Source organism: Macrobrachium rosenbergii, chromosome 21 (assembly GCF_040412425.1).
Source record: "Macrobrachium rosenbergii isolate ZJJX-2024 chromosome 21, ASM4041242v1, whole genome shotgun sequence".
Taxonomy (NCBI): Eukaryota; Metazoa; Arthropoda; class Malacostraca; order Decapoda; family Palaemonidae; genus Macrobrachium; species Macrobrachium rosenbergii.
In genome coordinates this window covers 13,502,897-13,522,290 of record NC_089761.1, presented here as the reverse complement: position 1 = coordinate 13,522,290, position 19,394 = coordinate 13,502,897, and the positions used below count along the sequence as shown (strand labels likewise).

The following is a 19,394-nucleotide window of genomic DNA, read 5'->3' as shown; positions in this document are numbered from 1 at the left end:
GTCTGGTGACAGACAACACAATATTATATGAAGTTAAATATCCAATATGGATAGTGCATGCAGTAATGCGTCTTTCGAAACGATCAGAGCATGTAGTAGGCCTATATTGTTCCTGTGGATTTTTTTTTTTTTATAAAATAATCTATTATAATATGAACACGACGACTTATAGTGGAAGTTGCTGTTCAGGAAAGCTACAGTGCATGGGATGCGGGATTACCTCGTCATCGACCTCCATACTTAAATATGTAAACAATTTACAATAATTATTGAAAACTATGACATCGGGCCGTTTCTGGAATAAGACACAGGGCGCCAGATCTACAAGTTAAAACTTCAGCATGTTCTGAGTCACTTAAATCCCCGGTCTCATCACGTCTTTGTTAGTATGGTAGGATATCCAGGAATTATGTAACCTAGTGTTAAGTGCAAGCCTATTTGGCCTGCCTGGTTAGTGACGGCTGAAATGAAACTGGGGAAACCATTCCATTGGCTAGAGGCAATGACAGTGAATTACGAAGAATGAGCAATCTTGGCTGCATAGTGTATGTAGACCTAAGAAAAGAACACTGAAATAGGTTCCAGGACGGGTCGGAATGCGGGGGCAAAGGTTTCTGGTTTTATTATGTGGTTGAGACGGTTAATCTGAAAGTAAACGTTCATTCATTCTGTATGTACAACAATTTTGTAGTTTTATGCCTACGCTGGATGGTATTCAAGTGCTATAAGGAAAGTTGTACAAGTTTTCAACATTTATTTTTTCGAAACCGCACAGCATTTCCCGGAGTCTTTCCCGAGGATGTGTTTAGATTTGTCCCCATTATCTAGATAGCTTTGAAACTGTTCTCAGTTTTCTAGTCTGATGTTGCCAAAAGTGAGAATAGTCAGCGAATCGATGAAGGCCTTAGTTAGTTTTGGCAAGATGCCATAAATATCTCCTAAGATGAGAACCAGACCGAGAACTGTTCCTTGTGGACCGGTCAATTTTAACGAATTCACCTTCTCCGACAACTGCATAAAAGTTATTTATCTTATAGAAAGCTTTAACGAAGCAATTTCATCACATCCAACGTCTTGACTACCCAAAGTCTGACGACTCGTTTCTTGCTGATTTTGAAAGAGCCACGACAAAATTTATACTCAATAACGATCAAACAACCATTAAAATAAATATGCCCCCATTTTAAAACTCCAAGTAGGCTAGTCCCAGAAGTCTTTACAGCAACCAATGAATGGCTATTGTTAAGAATATTCCAGAAAAAACAGACTGCGCACAAGGCACTTTTCACTCTGCTGGCCTCCTGGGATGGTGGTAGCACGTATAGTAAAACTCACAAGTGAATGAATTCGATGCTCGAACGGACTTATAGAAGGAACGAAGGGGCACGATTCCCAAATTCCAGTTTGACTCTGTTGACCTAAACAGTGAGTTTTCTACCTCACTGTTAGTCCACAGTTGTGGGTAGCATCTATGATGGCGAGAGAAGAGGGCTTTGACTAAGTAATCATCACCCTACTGGTCCGAACCCGTTCAGAAGATTCTCTCTCTCTCTCTCTCTCTCTCTCTCTCTCTCTCTCTCTCTCTCTCTCTCTCTCTCTCTCTCTCTCTCTCTCTCTCTCTCTCTCTCTCTCTCTCTCTCTCGCTCTCTCTCTCTCTCTCTCTCTCTCTCTCTCTCTCAAGCTCTCTCTCTCTCTCTCTCAAGCTGCATTCTTAGTCGGAAAAACTGAATGCTACAAGCCCAAGGGGCAACAATAAGGAAAGCAGCTCAGTACAGAAAAAAACTATTACAGATAAAAAAAAATTAGGCAAAACAAATAAGATAAATAAATAAATAAATAAATAAGATAAATAAATAAATAAATTAACAAAACATAAAGCGAGACGACTTCAGCCTCAAAAAAATATTAGCACCCAGTTCAAACTTCTAGTCACAACGATTCAACTAGGCCTACAGGATTTAAGATCATTCCAGATTTTGGATTATGAAGATCATTTCACAGTTAGGCTAGGTTACAAAAGTAATAAAACTACATAGCCTATTTGTGTGACAGTGAACCATAAAAAAAAAGGGAAGACTCAGAATTAAGCTAACTGCATAGGCCTAGGCTGTCTACTAATAACGACGGTGACAAAGACTAGCCTAATTACGATGGTGCCAGAGATTTATCTCACGACCAGTGATACAAAATGTTAGATTTTAAGTTTTTTTTTCTCCAAAACTGAAGACCACACAAGAGAATAATATTCCAACCATGAAAGAATAAAAAATTTAAACATTTCTTTGGATGGACGGGCCTTCAAAATTCTAAAAAATCTTTCTCAGTTTTGGTCAACTGAAGAGTAGAGAGACCGGACCCCTAAAAGATGAATCTGCAAATAAGAGCGACACCTTAGAAAATTTTAAAATCAATACTTGTAGTTAGAAAACCAAAGACAATGAAAAGATTTATAAAACAAATTTAGTTTTATACGATTTAACTTTATCCCCCATAATTTGTACCATGTCTCAATTTTACAAGTTTCAGCACCCGCAGATCTATAATTCAAGAGTGGAATCAGAGTAGCATCAGCTACTTTAGGAATAAGCTTCCCTTAAAGGACAAACTAGCCTACATACTGTGCACATGCTTTATAAAAAGCCAACATTCCAAGAACACTACATTTAGGAAAATCCATTCCTGTAGTAACTAAAGAGTAAGCCAACTACTACTCTTTGCAATATATTAGTAAAATATTCATTGATAATACCAAGAACTATCTTCATCAACTCCCACTTATTCATATATATATATATATATATATATATATATATATATATATATACATATACACACACCATATATTTATAAATAGATGTGTGTATAGCCTACACTCTAGCAAATAGACATTCAGTCCTAGCAACATACGTCGTTGTCTGCAGAACATGCTCCAAAAAGGAAAGAAAAAACTTGCTCAGTAAGAGGTGTGGAAAAGGCGATTATATAACTCCAGAAAACGCCAACCTTGTAGACATCGAACTTTAAAGAGGCACCTGGGAGGATGGGCGACTGAAGAAGAGATAAGAGGCGCAGGCTAGATGAGCCCTACACGCAATGAATCTTTCCCAAACGAAACTGGAGCAATTATATCGTCCAAAGAGGCCATGCTAATACACAATAATTAATATAAAAGCAATACCCATATTCTAAATAAGATGCAATCACAGCCGTGCCAGTTTCAAGAAGACGAACTTCAAGTTCTCCACTGGTCTTGGATATATATGCAAATGAATGGGATATTTTCTTACATAGGAAGGACATTTTCTTACATAGGAAGGACAAAGATCTATAGTAGTTTTAAGGGAGGTATTCACAGCTAACTTATGTTTTATGAAGACAATGAATATCAGCAAAAATGACGTTTGGGGAACCTGCTCGATTAAAATCAAATTAAACTATGATTAGCAAAAATACGTAAGCTATTTTCAAATTAATAAAACTTGGGTGTAATCCTGAGCTACCATTCCGACAGACTGTAACCTTACATGTCATTTGGAACCTGCCAAAGATGGCACAGCCTAACCATGGTTTATAACGTGGGTCAAACATACATTCTCAACAGAGAGAGAGAGAGAGAGAGAGAGAGAGAGAGAGAGAGAGAGAGAGAGAGAGAGAGAGAGAGAGAGAGAGAGAGAGAGAGAGATTTCAAAACCACCAAACAACTGATTTTCGTACCACAGTCCTTACCAACAACAGTCCCTTCCAAATTCTCACAGGAAGTTAAAAAAAAAAAAAAGGAAATCTTCCGTGAGAGAAGGCAGCAAGGTTTAGCGGCAATACACACACAAAACCACAGCCCGTTGCAAACTTCCGCCGTCATACTTGCAACACAACGGCCACTATCGACGCCCTGGGCAAACAAGCACCGTACTCCTTGTAGCTAGCACCTGACGCATAATGTTGTGGGCTCTCGAAAAAAGAAAATAAAATTATATAAAAAAAGGACACGGTACGCCCGTCAGATGTCGTCACAATACCCCTTAAGCAAAAGGAAACAACGAACCAGCGCTTCCCAGAGACTAATTAAAGTCACTCACTCGACACTTGCCGTTCTACTTTTGTGTTAAAGAGCGCCCCAAGTCATCTTGAGCTCAAGCTATGGTTCGACTTACCAGCGGTTTATATTTTCTCCAAGAAAAGTTGAACACAGGCAAAAAACCGCAATATAGTAGACTAAAATATCTGAATAATTTCCCAGTTACTACTATTCTATTAGACTGGAAAAACAAATGGACTAAATAAAGTCCAAATATAACTATAATAAAATAGATTAACACGACAGCAAAGCTTATATGATTTATGTAAAGCACGTATTGGCGATATTCCCACCTAAAAGACCCACAACAAGGGATTCCCTCTATTTCCGTGCATATAATGACGTTTCTCAGTATTTGGGAAAACTTATCTGATATCACAGTACACAAAATCTTCTATGGTAATAAGTACTTCAGGTCGGACGAAGTAGATAACGAGGCGCCCTGATGTAAAAGACGAAGTGTATAGCTTCATCCTGCGAGTCTGCCGCTAAACAATGGCCTGTTTCCCTTCCCTTAAATGAAATCTTTCAATAAGGCGGCCTTCATTGTGCCAAGAACATCTTAAGCATGTCCTGTAAGATCTAAGATGATATCTAAACCACACAACACTGACTTAAAAAAGGCCAGTGAAATCAAACAGCGATTGTCAAAGGCAAAATGTGATGAATATGCACTCAATATTTCTTAAACTCTTTCATTATAATTCTAAAGCTGGTAACAAAACAGAAACAATACAGCACGTTTTCAACAGCTACTGCTGCTTAAAGAACTTCTTACCTACAATACTCATTAACCTGCGAAAATTACGCCTTCAAAATCACCAAAACCAAGAACCACACACAAAGGGCTTGACACACACGTTCACATTCATGCTAGTAATATGGAACGTCTCCTTCCGGCGCTCATCAACAATCATATAGGTTAAGTGAAGACTACAGGAACACACCCGCCTTAGTACAGCGACTGATTAATAATTTACTCTAAAACAATATTGCCCTCCTTAAATATTCCTATAACTTACAAAAAGAATACAATCCTGTGAAGAACCAGCATGGCATAATTGATCCGCACATAATACTTTGGCTATGCGTAAACCTCAAATCAAACAAGAAACCTTTACTAGGTAATAACAATAATAGTCGACAACCTGAAAAATAATCAAGCCGAGGAACCATTAACCACAACCATCCCAACAATTAAGGGACTTGTTACAGACTGGTACGGCTTTTAACACGTACCTTGAAATTACACAAAACACTCCTGGCTCTTAAGACTACCTCACAGACATGCTACAAAATGCACACACACACACACACTCTACATAACAAAAATGAATAAAGATTCTTCTGTCAAATAAATACTACAAAGGTGACCGACACATTCGTTAAGTAAGGCACTACTGGAAAATTATTTCCTTGGGGATACGTTTGAATATAACTAGAACAATTTTTAACTATCCCAATTAGCAGTATCTTATATAAACTTATAATATTAGGTAGTATAATATCATTCAGTGACACCACAATATCCTTAGCCTACAAACAAACCGGCACGGTATACTCCAAAATTCGGCCATCTCACGTAGCCTACGGGAAAAGGTTAGTCATATTAAACGCTATCAATGGGTGTGTCACATCTCACCTCCTGTGCCGAAATAATATTCTGAAGCAGAGTCTGATTCTTAACTAGAACATTAGTGAACTGTTCTTGTGTCTGACACCGTGTAAGCCATTAACAGGACACAGCCTATGCGGACGACCCGTTTCCATCAACACGTCCTCTCAAAACCTAAGACTGGGAAATTTGATTATGTAACATCCGGAAGGCATCCGCCTTTCTCTTAAATATCAAATATAATACATTACACGGGGTTACATATCTGTGGCGCATTAAGTATAAAAATAATGACTACTATTAAGTCACGTGAACAATTAACGATAGCTCTTGTGTTAAGGGAGAAAAACAATCTCTCCCAAACAATAAGAACGAGACAACCTCTTGATATTCCAATCAGGCAATGTGCAGCCTCGGCCATAAAGAACAATGGCATTGGCCTGCTGACCATCACTCACATCCTTGCACTCCTAAAGGATGTTTGCCCGATGCCTGGAAACACCACAGCTGCTGAATACATAAAAAAGCTTTAACGTTATGTAAGCTAATCCATGCTATTACACTAAATGGCTATTGCACCATTTATGCAGTGTCATCATCATCAATACAGTACCAGCAAATTTCATGCACCGTAAATGCATCTAGCCTACATTCGCTTACATAAATCAACAGAATCATAAAGAAAAAATTAATAATTTATATGCTTATTTTAAGGCCAAATGTTAAAACTACCTTAACACAAAGGCAGACCCATGGGAAGTTAAATGTTAATACAGTAATCATAATAAACTGTAAATATAAAAACAACAGCCAAACCCTCAAACTAAACACAAAGTGACAAAGCCTTTTGACGAATACAAAGGTCTCAGACGAGATAGGATAATTGAAGCATAACTGAAAGACTGAAACAAAGGAAAACAAAAAGGTATAGGGTATTCTTTGCACTTCGTAACCTTTCAAAGCACTCGCGAACACTACATTTTCTTTAGGTACATTAAATATGACTCTGTAGTTCTAGTAAATGCAAGCTTAAAGAGCATGACTCAAATGGTGTATGTGAACACCGCAGGTTCCATAGCCAAATAGCTAACAAAATTAAAGGTAATTCAGATGAAGTTTCAAAATGAGGTATCGCTTTCTGACTGATATGGTTATGTAGCACACGCAATTAATAGTCCACACTAGAGTAACAAGGTACGGTACCGTACTTGTAGAGAGGTACTCGGAGGTACCCATGCCTTATGACTAAGTAAAAATAATGATTCGGTTATCTGCTTGTTTACAGCAAATCAAACTAATACAGGCTATGTGAAAAAAGACGAAAACTTTTAAAACCTTTGTGCTACATTTGAATATTCTATGGAAACTATCCCTGATGCCAGCTTAGCATTGTTATTTTCAATACCAGTACTCTTCAAAGCAAATAGGCTAAATGGTAACTTGTGCAGGTACCGTATCTAAAACTTTCAAAAGCATTCAAAACCGTACCCAAATCTACCTTCCTTCTCTGAAGAGGCTATTTTTCATCTTAGTTCCCGCCATTCGTTGCTTCAAACTGAAAAGATGGTTGCCGAGATATAAAAAAAAAATACTACTGCAACACAAAACGCAGCCCAAGACAGTGGAAATATAAATATAAGTGTCAAGAAAACACACGTTTCCGCAAAAAACTGGACCATATATGACAAACAAGAGAATGACAAATAAGTTGAGTACGTAACGTAGACAGTATGTCTCCAGCAAACATAAAATGGGCTGAAAAACATGGCATTTTAAAGTAGTATGGACCAGTCTCTCCAAAAGCGGCCACAAGCACCACCAATATTTCCAGGAAGGCGACAGTTCAATGGTAATAGAATTAAAGACCCAGGTAGTCAGCGATGGCAAAACATGTCCACAGAAAGAGGATACTAATATTAATAATGCAAGAATAAAAGATGACTATACCGGATATTTTCCGGCAATTACTCAACCTCACTCTAAGTTTACTTTTAACACTCACTTGTTCCATCAGGCAATAATCTTTCACATTTTCTTGTTATAACTTACGGAATAACTTTTTTTCAAATAACTTCTGTTTCTCACTAACAACTATTTCATTCGTTATTATCCTTCTCTACTTCATCATTCATTTCCTTTGGAAGTCCTCGTTTATGGCCTTACTTGGTCCAAAAAGCAGAAGGGCCCAGATAATTTGCCTGATATTTATATGTAGGCCAATAATAGGTAATTTTCTTGAATAACTTTTTCTTGTGTCATGCAGTGTAGCCTAATCAGTTAAGGAAGCCTTTGTTGACATGCAGTGCATGAGAACAGACTACTTTTTCTCCAAACAGTTGACAATTACGGCAAATTATATATAATATATATATATACATATAATATATATATATATATATATATATATATATATATATATATATATATATATATATATATATATATATATATATATATATATATATATATATATATAATATATATATATATATATATATATATATATATATATATATATATATATATATATATATATATATATATATATATATATATATATATATATATATATATATATATATATATATATATATATATATATATATATATATATATATATATATATATATATATATATATATATATATATATATATATATATATATATATATATATATATATATATATATATATATATATATATATATATATATATATATATATATATATATATATATATGTATATATATATATATATATATATATATATATATATATATATATATATATATATATATATATATATATATATATATACATATATATATACATATATATATATATATATATATATATATACATATATATATACATATATATATATATACATATATATATACATATATATATACATATATATATATATATATATATATATATATATATAAATATATATATAAAATATATATATATATATATACACATACATACATATATAGCCTATATATAAATAATAGCCTATATGAAGTTAATTTGCTTTACACTGTCAACTGTTAAGGAAAAATGTAATCTACTCTCATATTTTCAATGGTTGTTTCCTCAACCGAATACAGTATAAAAATAAAAAACCAGACCATAAATCAAATGTTGCCGGGGCCTCTTTGTGAGGTGAATAATCATTTTCTAACTTTCAATCCTTCTCATGCTTTGGATAGACAGTAGGCTTCTTATCGAATCCCACTCCACAGAAACCAACCTGTGGGAACTGCAAATTCATTTTTCACAGACGCAAGCACGAGCCTATTAGAGTCTGCAATCCACATCAACTGTCAAATCCACAGTATTACAAATTCTTCAATTTTCTCCTGAAAATATTAAAAAATCGTTAACCCAGTTCTTTTAAGAACATGAAGTATAAGCAGGGTTATTCCAGGTATATATATTTATCAAATCTAATGGTCAGTGTTTTACCACCACCAACTGACTAAGTAGGCTATTTACACAGCGAAACTTCATGAAATTTGTTGTTATTCTCCTTATTTATGTGTCCACAGTTTTGCAGTTTCTCAAATTCACCAAACGTTCTCAACAATGACATTTACTGGAACTCATGCAAGCCTACACAATCTGGACAAAATATTTACTGTTACATTGAAATATTAAATATCAACTAATTTAACCAATTCAAATCCAAGTAGCCTATCTGTCTATACTGGTCAATAGGCTATGTGCATGATGTTACACTGTGACAAAGTTGAGTACATGTCTTACTCTTTACCTATAAGTAGGCAATATACTCAACTCTCAAACTCATTTTGTCATTTAATAAAATGACCCAACGTGTATTTCAATGACCATTTATCATCATCAAAGACCAGGTTTTAGTTTTGAAGGCCCCTTGTTGCACCCCAGTTGGTCCATCTGGCAGGGCCTATTCACATCAGTTCCATCTCACAAAATTTCTGAATGAAACTTTTCTCTGGCATAACTTTTTAGGATTTATCTTAAATATATACAGTACTGTATGTTTTATTTTAGTCCATGGAGAATCTCACTGCACAGTCTGAATGCCATGTTACCAAAGATCATTTTTCCAACATTTTTGTTGCATCTCAAATTGCTAATTTCCATGTTCCCATATGTAATGTATTTATTGTCAGTCGTACATTTCTACACTATATTGATCACATTATCTGTTGTATATCCATGAATTTCAATAATTTGGCCTTTGTCATTTCTGAATTAAAAGACTGTAACCTGTGGCATTCAAGTTCAGAAGAGCAATTGTCTTGTAGGCTATGATATATTACAAAACTTATGAAAATTTCCTTTTCAGTTTTTTTATGGAAGTTGCTTAAATTGTTATACCAATGTTATGTAATAGTCATATTTTGCTTGTTCTGTCATATACAATCATTTAAGAATGAATGGTTTCATAATGAATTGTGGGCAATCTTTGAGATAAATCATTAAAAAATAATTATGCTAATGAAGCAATTTCTTTTCAAAAGCAGCCAGGGGTTAAAATGAATTTGTCAATATCACAAAGAATGAAAAGAATGTTGGTTTTGTTAATAATGTCTTACTGACTAAAGAGTAACAGTGCCTATGCAAATACAATGGTAGTCATCACTTTTTTCTAAATACAATTTTCTAAAATGCATCACGACTTCTGATTCATATTGCAAAACCAAACAACTGGATATGAAAATTTTTGTGCTTGACAACTGGAAACTATCCTCCTCTCCGACAAGTAAAGGGTAGGATGTGGCAACCTTTCCCATAGTATAACATACAGACATAGGTCTACACAGATAGCCTATATGGGCAAATTTACCTAAACTGGACAGCTCAACAGATCTCTTATCTAAAAGTCGTTCATATCTTTGATTTCCTATTTCTTCCTGTTATATTTCTTGAAGTTATTTTTACCTATCATAATCCATTACTACCACTAATGGTTGAAATGGAAATCACCACTATGGGTGGTCTCATTAACCTACATGAGCAATGTACAAAGAAATATCAATTCTGTCAAGACCTAACATTGTTGAAATTAATTACAATACATTAAAGGAAAAGCACTGAAGGCTAGACGCAGAAGCTGACGCATAGGCTAATGACTTTCAGACATAGGCCTACAAGATGGTCACTGTAATTTATTTAAATCTCAATTTCTAGAGTATTACCTTATATCATTTCTTTGTCTTCCAATTTCTGAGTTTAGTATGCTCTAAACATTCGGCTTTATACAAGAAAACTAAACTAACCCCCAAAAATGAATATACTCGTATATAGTTATACAACCAATTACTATACTCAAGTAAACCCAAGTCATTAAACGACTCTGACACATGGAATTTTGACCCCGGGTTAATTCAGTCTACCAGGCCTGTAAAAAGCCACAATCCAAGCCTAACCTTAACTGAATTTTTCCAATGCCAAAGTACCCTAACATCTTCGAACAAAATAATAAAGTCTAGCCTAACAGACCTTTGCCGACAGATAAAATTACCTAAAATTAAAATTTCTTTGACAGATAAAATTAAAATTTCTTTGTCGGATAAAATTAAAATTTCATCTTGCAAACCTAGGCTATCGAGCAGCAAATGCCTGTAAGATTAACAATAGGTCTAGCCTATTTCAAAGTCGAACTAGCAGGCTATGCTAAGCTTAGGACCATCTCCAAGATACCATCCTGTTTCACCGAGGTCCGGTGATTAATTGTATTATTAATGCAAAGAACAATTGAGCAAGCGATGAAGTTTCAATGATGTGATACCAATTTGTTTAAAATTAATATTAATTACAATGAAGATGAGTAAATGAGAATTTCAAACAAACATTTGTCCTAAACATTTTGACAATTCCAAGCAGTAGCCTTCAGAGTACGAAAGCTTAACTAATCTTTCAGTGTTACGATTTACATGTCCATCCTTACCAGGCTTAGAAAGACGGCATAATTTCCACTTATCCACACAGGCACATAGCCTACACACGTACTGAGAGAGAGAGAGAGAGAGAGAGAGAGAGAGAGAGAGAGAGAGAGAGAGAGAGAGAGAGAGAGAGAGATGTGTGTAGAATATACAAGTAGGCTATATGTCGATTTTTCAAAAAAATTTCTAGTAGTATTTTAACTATTAAAACCAGTGATAGAAATATCACTCATTTTCTGAGAGAGAGAGAGAGAGAGAGAGAGAGAGAGAGAGAGAGAGAGAGAGAGAGAGTTCAAATCTGACCTGATAAACCAGCTGAGACCAAGGGATTCCCGGATTACAATGACGGAAGAATAAAATTTCTTGAAGGAAGAATAAAAATCAAATATGACGGGACTTACCTTATCACTGGGTATGCTTCTGGCGCCCATCGTCGTTCCGGGAGAAGGTGTCGAAGGAGGAGGAGAAAATAATCCGCCCTTAGTAAAAAAAATCCAGGTGGGCCTCACTCACACTCTCAAGTGTTTACAACGAAAGCGACGTTTTCTCACTTCACCAGGACTTTCATGAAAGCACTAAATACTCGTTTCCCTTGGATAAAAGACTCAATGGCATAATATACACACTCGCAACACGGATAAAACGTTAAAAAGACGGCCATAAACGGACTGCATCACAATACATCCTCACCCGATCACTCACAAAGCTACACAGAGTCAAGATGGCCGTCCGACCTGCGCACAATAACAACAACCCGACCGTTCTCTTGTGACGTCACACGGTGATTGTCGATGCCATGGACGAGTACAGATTTTGTTATGCTTATGCTTTGTAAAGTGTATCAGTGGCAGTGGAATGTTTTTAGAGTAACTTAAATAGTAATTCCTAAAAGTTGTCTCTCACCCTGAATACAGCCTAACGTAAGTGTCAACTTCTCTAACCCTATTCATGAATATAACGTGAGTGTCAGCTTTACTAACTATTTCATAATTTTTCATTGTGCTAAACCCTAATAAAGTCGTTAGGTATTATGCTTTATACATATACTTACAACTACGATAATGGCATCTTCGCACATTCATAATATAAATCTGCAGCTAATTAGATATTTCTTTATGGAAAATGTTATAATCAACGTTATCTGAACCTGGTAGAAGCTAAACAGTATATCAAATATATTTGTGTCAATTTGGTTTTCTTCCTTTTTAATCTTTCCTATGTAACTTTCCTGCCAACACTGGAAGAGGACATGACACTCGTTCTGAAACTTCATCTTTGGTATCCGGATAACTTTTCTCCCTAAAACAAACATTTGAAAGTTGGCTAGGTGCCATACTACAGTAGGTGCAATTTTTTTTTCTTTTTTTACACTCTTGTTACCTTCCGTGCCAGTGTAAGAGCGATTTTGGGACTAAATCTCCCAGCTGGGATGAGAGCTGAAAAGCCTAAGAGTATTTGGTTCCGTCCATTAAATTGACAATTGGCATTAAAAGCATGTTTCTCTTTTACTGTATACCCTTTTACAAGAGAATACAACGCTTTCGGAGAGCAAAATGCTCCAATTACATTTTTGGCCGACTTTTTTTTATAGCTTTTTTTATTTTTTCCTAATTTCATATGTTCATTTTTTCTCGTATACCATATTTTGCTTGCATATTGCATAACAACACCAGCAACAACAGCAATAATAATAATAATAATAATAATAATAATAATAATAATAATAATAATAATAATAATAATAAGAATAAGAAGAAGAAGAAGAAGAAGAAGAAGAAGAAGAAGAAGAAGAAGAAGAAGAAGAAGAAGAAGAAGAAGAAGAAGCTACATTGTATTTAGAAAGGTATAATTTATTGGAGATTATTGTGGGATTTCATATTTAAGGAAATTCTAATCACGTACCAGAGTTTCCTGTCGAATAATAAGTATTTCATGCACATTAAAATGGAGAAGAAAAGTCTTTTATTTGTTCATTTAAAAAATATTTCAGGAGTTTTAGATAGGCGTGATCAGGCACTTGGAAATTATCTTGGACAAAGTGATTTTCTTTTGTTCACTTATATGTTGTCTCCATACGAAAATTAGTCCTTTATGCAAATTAGAAATTTCTATAAAGCCCAAACAACTGATATATACCAGAATATGTGATGTATAACGTATCAGTTTTTCTAAAACTGCTATATTCCTTCCTCTGTGATACTAATCCTGTAACTAACAATATGTGACTCACTGTTAACAACTGTTAACATCTACAGCCACTTATTGCTGCAATCTTCCTAGGTTGACTTACATAGTCGTCATAGGCAACTCTGAATCGCCCCAATTTCAGTAGGCTAACCTACAAAAATAACCTAATGTTCTGAGGGACTTTCCGATCAATCTCATAAGAGGGCTTTCCACTCAACACTATTATCACTGAACTGCTCTTACCTGACTTAATTTTTCAAGTGATATTCAGTGGCAACAACAACTTAGTTAACACACTTCATGTTTTCATACGTCTTCTTACTATTATACTACCTGTTACCCAATCCAAGAAACTTCTAATCAAAACGTAAGTAAAACTTGTCGATTGCAGATACACAACTACCCATGCCGTCATAAAAATGAATTTCATTGCTAAAGGAGTGAAGAATTGTAGAATGTAGGTTTCTCCAGAGTTGCAACTGGCTCTTCTAGCTTAATCTGAAATTTTCATATGAGTGTTTTTGAATACCGTTAGTATATGTCTATCGTACTGTATCACACCTCGAAGCTTCAGGAAAATAAAGTATTGTGGGGAAGCATATAGGGTGGGGAGGGAGCGGAGCAAGGAGGTTAGCGAGCGCAGAGAAGTTCGAGTTTAAAAAGGCGACTCATTTGGGGAGACATTCTCCAGCTCCTTTTTCATGTGATCTCCCTTTTCTCAAGTTATCTTGAAAAGGACAAACCAAGTCAAGCGACGATACTCTGTCCGTATATGGAATGGAATATGAAATATTGGCCAAAGGCCAAGCGCTGGGACCAATGGGGTCATTCGGCGGTGAAAGGGAAATTAAGAGTAGAAAGGTTTTAAAGGTGTAACAGACGAAAAACCTTGCGGTTGCACTATGAAGCAATTGTTAGGAAAGGGTGGAAAGTAAAATGGAAGAAAGATCATTTGAACGAGGCTACAGTAAGGGGCCGAAGGGACAATGCAAAGAACCCTAAGTAATGTCTACAGTGCATCGCATGAGGTGCACTGACGGCACTACCCACCTAAAGCATGTCCGTATACGGAGGGACTAGTGTTGGACCGGTTATGTCAAGCGCTTCTGTTTCGTAGAGAAATAACACAAGCATGCACAGATACATGAAGTGATGAATAAATCATTCCATTAACACGCTGTTACATAATCAGTAGGTGTTACTGGATTAGCCATTCTAATATTTTGTTCATGTTTCAACCGAAAATTAAAATTAAATTATTCATCAGCAATAGCAAGTCACATGTGCTTTGATAACTGTGACTTTCAGTATTTCATTAGGCTTCAAGCAATTCATCACTCTCATAACAATTTGATAAATGCTAACAATTCTATAAAGCTCCCAACTTTGAGTTAGGTCAGACACCTAGAACATTAACTATTCACCAAAAATTAAATCTATTCAGCCCTGCGGATTTTATATCTGGATAAATAATAAAAGGGAAATGCTTAGCATAATTTATAATTATATTCAGTGAAAACAGAAAAGCCATCAACTCATTGTTTTCCAGTTACTCTGTGTTCTTTACACTACAGAAATACAAAAGAGTAACACTATGGCACTATACAGGGTAGTCTGTTCTAAACTTTTTCATCATGTTTATAAAATTTTTATAATAGTTCTAAAAGCATTTTTTATCGATAACTCAAAGGCCAAGGGGCCTTCCCCCAAAAATTGTTATGTGGTTCAGTGTGTTTAAGATGATCTCAAATCTGTCTGGGGAAAAGGCTATGGCAGCCCCTCATCACCATCTTTATTTATCCTGTCGTTGAAGGCGCCGGTTGTACCTTAAAAGAGTTTGGACAGCCCATGGCAAACATCCTGGATATGTACTGCACATCCTATGGTTGCTGTGCAAAAAAAAAAAAAATAAAAAAAAAAAAATAAAAAAAAAAAATAATAATAATAATAAGAAATTATACATGCAGACCTATATTTAGTGAAGTAATAGTTTTTATCATAACTAAATTCAGTGGTCTTCAAGCTACTTTAAAAATAGCATTCTACACAATTTTAGGTAGATTTGCTAGTATTATCATCACAAAATGAATACTATGTTGTATTTGGATGTAAGCTGGTATGAAAAGTCGTTGTGCACAAATTAAATAGCTTACAGAATGATGTAGTTTCTCTATAAAAAAATTTATTTTATAAAGATTTTACTAAACTGAGGATGTGATACTGATTTTGTGGTAGTGTTGAACTTGGTACCATAGGTCAAAAGTCAACAGTCTTCTTGTAAAATTTTCTTGTTTACCACTCATGAATGTTCTAACAGATCATGAGGGTGACCTTAGATATTTCTTTAAATTCCAGTGCATTGGTTATCTTGTTGTAAACCATAATCTCACTCTGTATTATCTATTCAGTGGTTTAAAATGACACCACAAGTAGGCCTATTCTGTTTCTGAACCATATTGGATTCATTTAAAAGAAAACTTTCTTGCCTCATAATTTTAACATCTTGCCTTCAGTACCCTTCAGTACATACTGTACTTCCTATTACATATCAACATAAGGCCATTTCACTGAAAAAATAGTTTTTTTTTATTCTTTCCTAATTTGGTTAACCTATGGAGCAAAGATGACTGTTTCTTTAGGGTTTATCATCCATTTGCATTGACTAGTCTTAAAACAATATTTTTTGAGGGTTATTCGCGTGACAGTAGCTTACTGAATCTTGTATTTTTACTAGGATGGGACATACATCACTTTCAAAAAGTTGGCTATAGTTGTTTTCTTCATCCTGCTACCACAGAGGGGGGAATAGATTATGGTACTTAGCAGCGAGTGACATTTCCACATATCTCAGCACCGCCTTGAGTTCTCTTTTCAGAGTCCTAAACTGTATTAGTTTTCCCTCATGCTACTTATAAAATATTGGGGTAGTATTTAATCTTATATGTAGTTTACGAACCACTTAAGACTGTTACTGCAATAAGCAGCAAATGCACTCTGTGATGAAAACCAGTCAAACTAGGCCGCATCAAACATTTTGATGGGTGCCCCCATACAGGTAAGGCATTCATTCTTTTGTTTGACTTACATGTGATTACCTTGAGCTAGTTATTCACTGAAACACACACCATTCATCAGCCCTTACTTGGGAAATCTCAGTTGGTTTCTTTTCTTAGCTCATCAATACAGTAGACTTAAGTTTTATATTTTGTCTCCCTTTTGATGAAATCTCTGGAGACACAGGGTTCAAGAGAGCAGTGGCATTGGTGAGGAGAGGTGCATGTCAGCATAGTTACTTAACCCTCCTGCTAAACATGATGCTTAACTCTTTCACTGGAAAGTCTGTGCTCAGTCAGAAAGGTGGGTTATGTAATTACTTTAACCAAGGTTGCCATAAGGCTGAATGCATCAGAGTATTTATGGGAGGCATCCCTGGAGTAGGAGAAGTAGAAGGTTGAGTCTCTAAGAGTACAGTATAAGATTTAGGCAAAAGGCCGAGCACTGGGACCTATGAGGTCATTCAGCACTGAAACAGAAACTGACAGTAAAAAGGATCTAAATGTGTAAGAGGAAGAAAACCACACTACTGCACTGAGAAACAATTGTTAGGAGAGGGTGGAAAGTACGATGTATGAATAGTGGCAGTATAGCAAAGGGATGAAAGGTGCTGCAGGTAGGGGCCAAAGGGACACTGTAAGAACCTTAAGTAATGCCTACAGTGGTGCACTGACAGCAGCCCGCCACACAGGGAAAAAAGACTTACATCTTACTGGATGTTTGATATAATTGGTTGATAATCCTTCAAAAGAGGCTGAAGGTCTTAAGAGCCAAAATTGCATCTGTGCTAATAACAAACAAGATAACTTCCTGGGTGTTATATACTTGGCCACTGCTGAATACTCAAACTACCTGTGTGTACATTTTGATGTCATATGCTACTGACTCGCCTTAATCTTATTACGTACTAGTCTTTCTAACATATACACAGCATACTGTACCTACATAGTTGTTTAAGACAAAATCCTTAAGGGGACTAGCTAAAGGAGGCTTAATCACTTCTCCATGATCTTGGCCTTCTTACATTTCTTCTTTTTTGACCAAAAATTACTCATTTCTTCTCATCTCATGTCCACAACATCTTAGTTTTTGAGAGATCAGTCATTTTTCCAACTTCTTAATACCACATCTATACATCAATTCTTCTTTTCTTATATGATCTTTCCAACACACTCTGGCCATGAACCTTAACATTATATGGTCAGATCTCTTCCAAATCTTTTCCATTCTCATTGTTAGTGACCATGTTTTTGCTGCTTAGAGCAGTATATGCCTTATGTACACACAGTGCAATAACAAATTAATTTAATGAGACCAATAAAGAAAACAAATTAGTTTGACAATGTCTTAAACAAGATTTTATCTTAAAATAATGCAGCATATGTATTTGCAAACGACATTCTAAATAAAGATTCATTTATAGTATATTAAAAATACCTAAGGAATAAGAACTCCAGAAGATCAAGAAAACACATACACAACAGACAGCAAAACAGTGGGACACAAGTAGAATGGCCCGTATAATAGTGAATCATGTGAAGAACAGCTAGTGGAACAGTAAAACACAAGCAAACAGTTACCTAGCAGAATAACCAGTAGAATGGATAGAAAACCAGAAGCACAACCAGTTTAATGGTAAAACAGCTTAACCCATGCAGCAAAAATAAGTGGAATTGTGAAAGACCAGCAGAAAATTAAGACTATGGTAATTACTAGAAACATAGCAAAAGATGGTAGATAAGTCAGCAGAAGTGAGGAACACTAAGATGAAGGCCAGAAGAACTATCAGCAAAACAACCAAGAGAGTGACAAGAGAAGCCAGAACTCTTTAAAAACCTACAGTATTTGACTATCACTCATCATAATTCCAAAAGCATAAGTATTGAAAAAACTAGTTCCATTATGGTTACACATACTGTACAGTACTGTATTGTAGTTTCATATCAGATGAATATACTGTAATTCTGTGAAAAACTTTTAACTTCCAAGGCTAGCTCCTGACTGAATGCTTGGTGGATAGGGGTACATCACTATTAGAAAGCATGTTAATAATACTGTACTAATTTTGTTAATAATAACTACACACTGGTATACAAAATGATAAAATCTATAATAAAATACATTAAACAATGCATAAAATACTGTATACATTTACTGTACAAGACAAGGTACAATGGGAGAAAATGAGATAGAGGGAAGAGTGGAGATTTATAGAAATGGGGGGGTTGGGAACACAAGCACACACTACAGACTACTATCCAGTTCAAATATTTCATATACAGCACAGTATACAAAGCCTATAATCATCCAAATCCCTAAACTGTATGCCCCAAACAGTCTACATAAAAAAAAGGGGGATCTTGCCCAAGCTGGTTAGGCATACATACACAAATAAAGATAAAGGGCAATAGACCACTATTTTAAGAGTAAAAATTGAGTTTAAATGACACTAATTAGTTTAGCAACCAGGAACGGGAGGAATAAAATCAGGAGTAAAATTTTATAATTTACATTAAAAGAGATGAAT

At 35.2% G+C, this 19,394-nt stretch overlaps 1 protein-coding gene and 1 long non-coding RNA gene across 2 annotated transcripts in view; both read right to left on the bottom strand.

Annotated features, from left to right (window-relative positions):
- Nucleotides 1-5,870, bottom strand: part of LOC136849689 (uncharacterized) — a 69,993-nt gene extending 64,123 nt beyond the window's left edge. The window contains exon 1 of the long non-coding RNA XR_010856383.1: nt 5,718-5,870. This is a non-coding gene — a long non-coding RNA (uncharacterized lncRNA). The remainder of the gene's footprint in view (nt 1-5,717) is intronic.
- The window catches only part of LOC136849688 (ubiquitin-like protein 3), a 234,332-nt gene extending 221,919 nt beyond the window's left edge, over nt 1-12,413 (bottom strand). Inside the window, exon 1 of the mRNA XM_067123033.1 lies at nt 12,028-12,413. Within this exon, the coding sequence (XP_066979134.1) occupies nt 12,028-12,057 (30 nt within the window). The 5' untranslated portion in view covers nt 12,058-12,413. The remainder of the gene's footprint in view (nt 1-12,027) is intronic.
- Between the last annotated feature and the right edge of the window lie 6,981 nt (nt 12,414-19,394).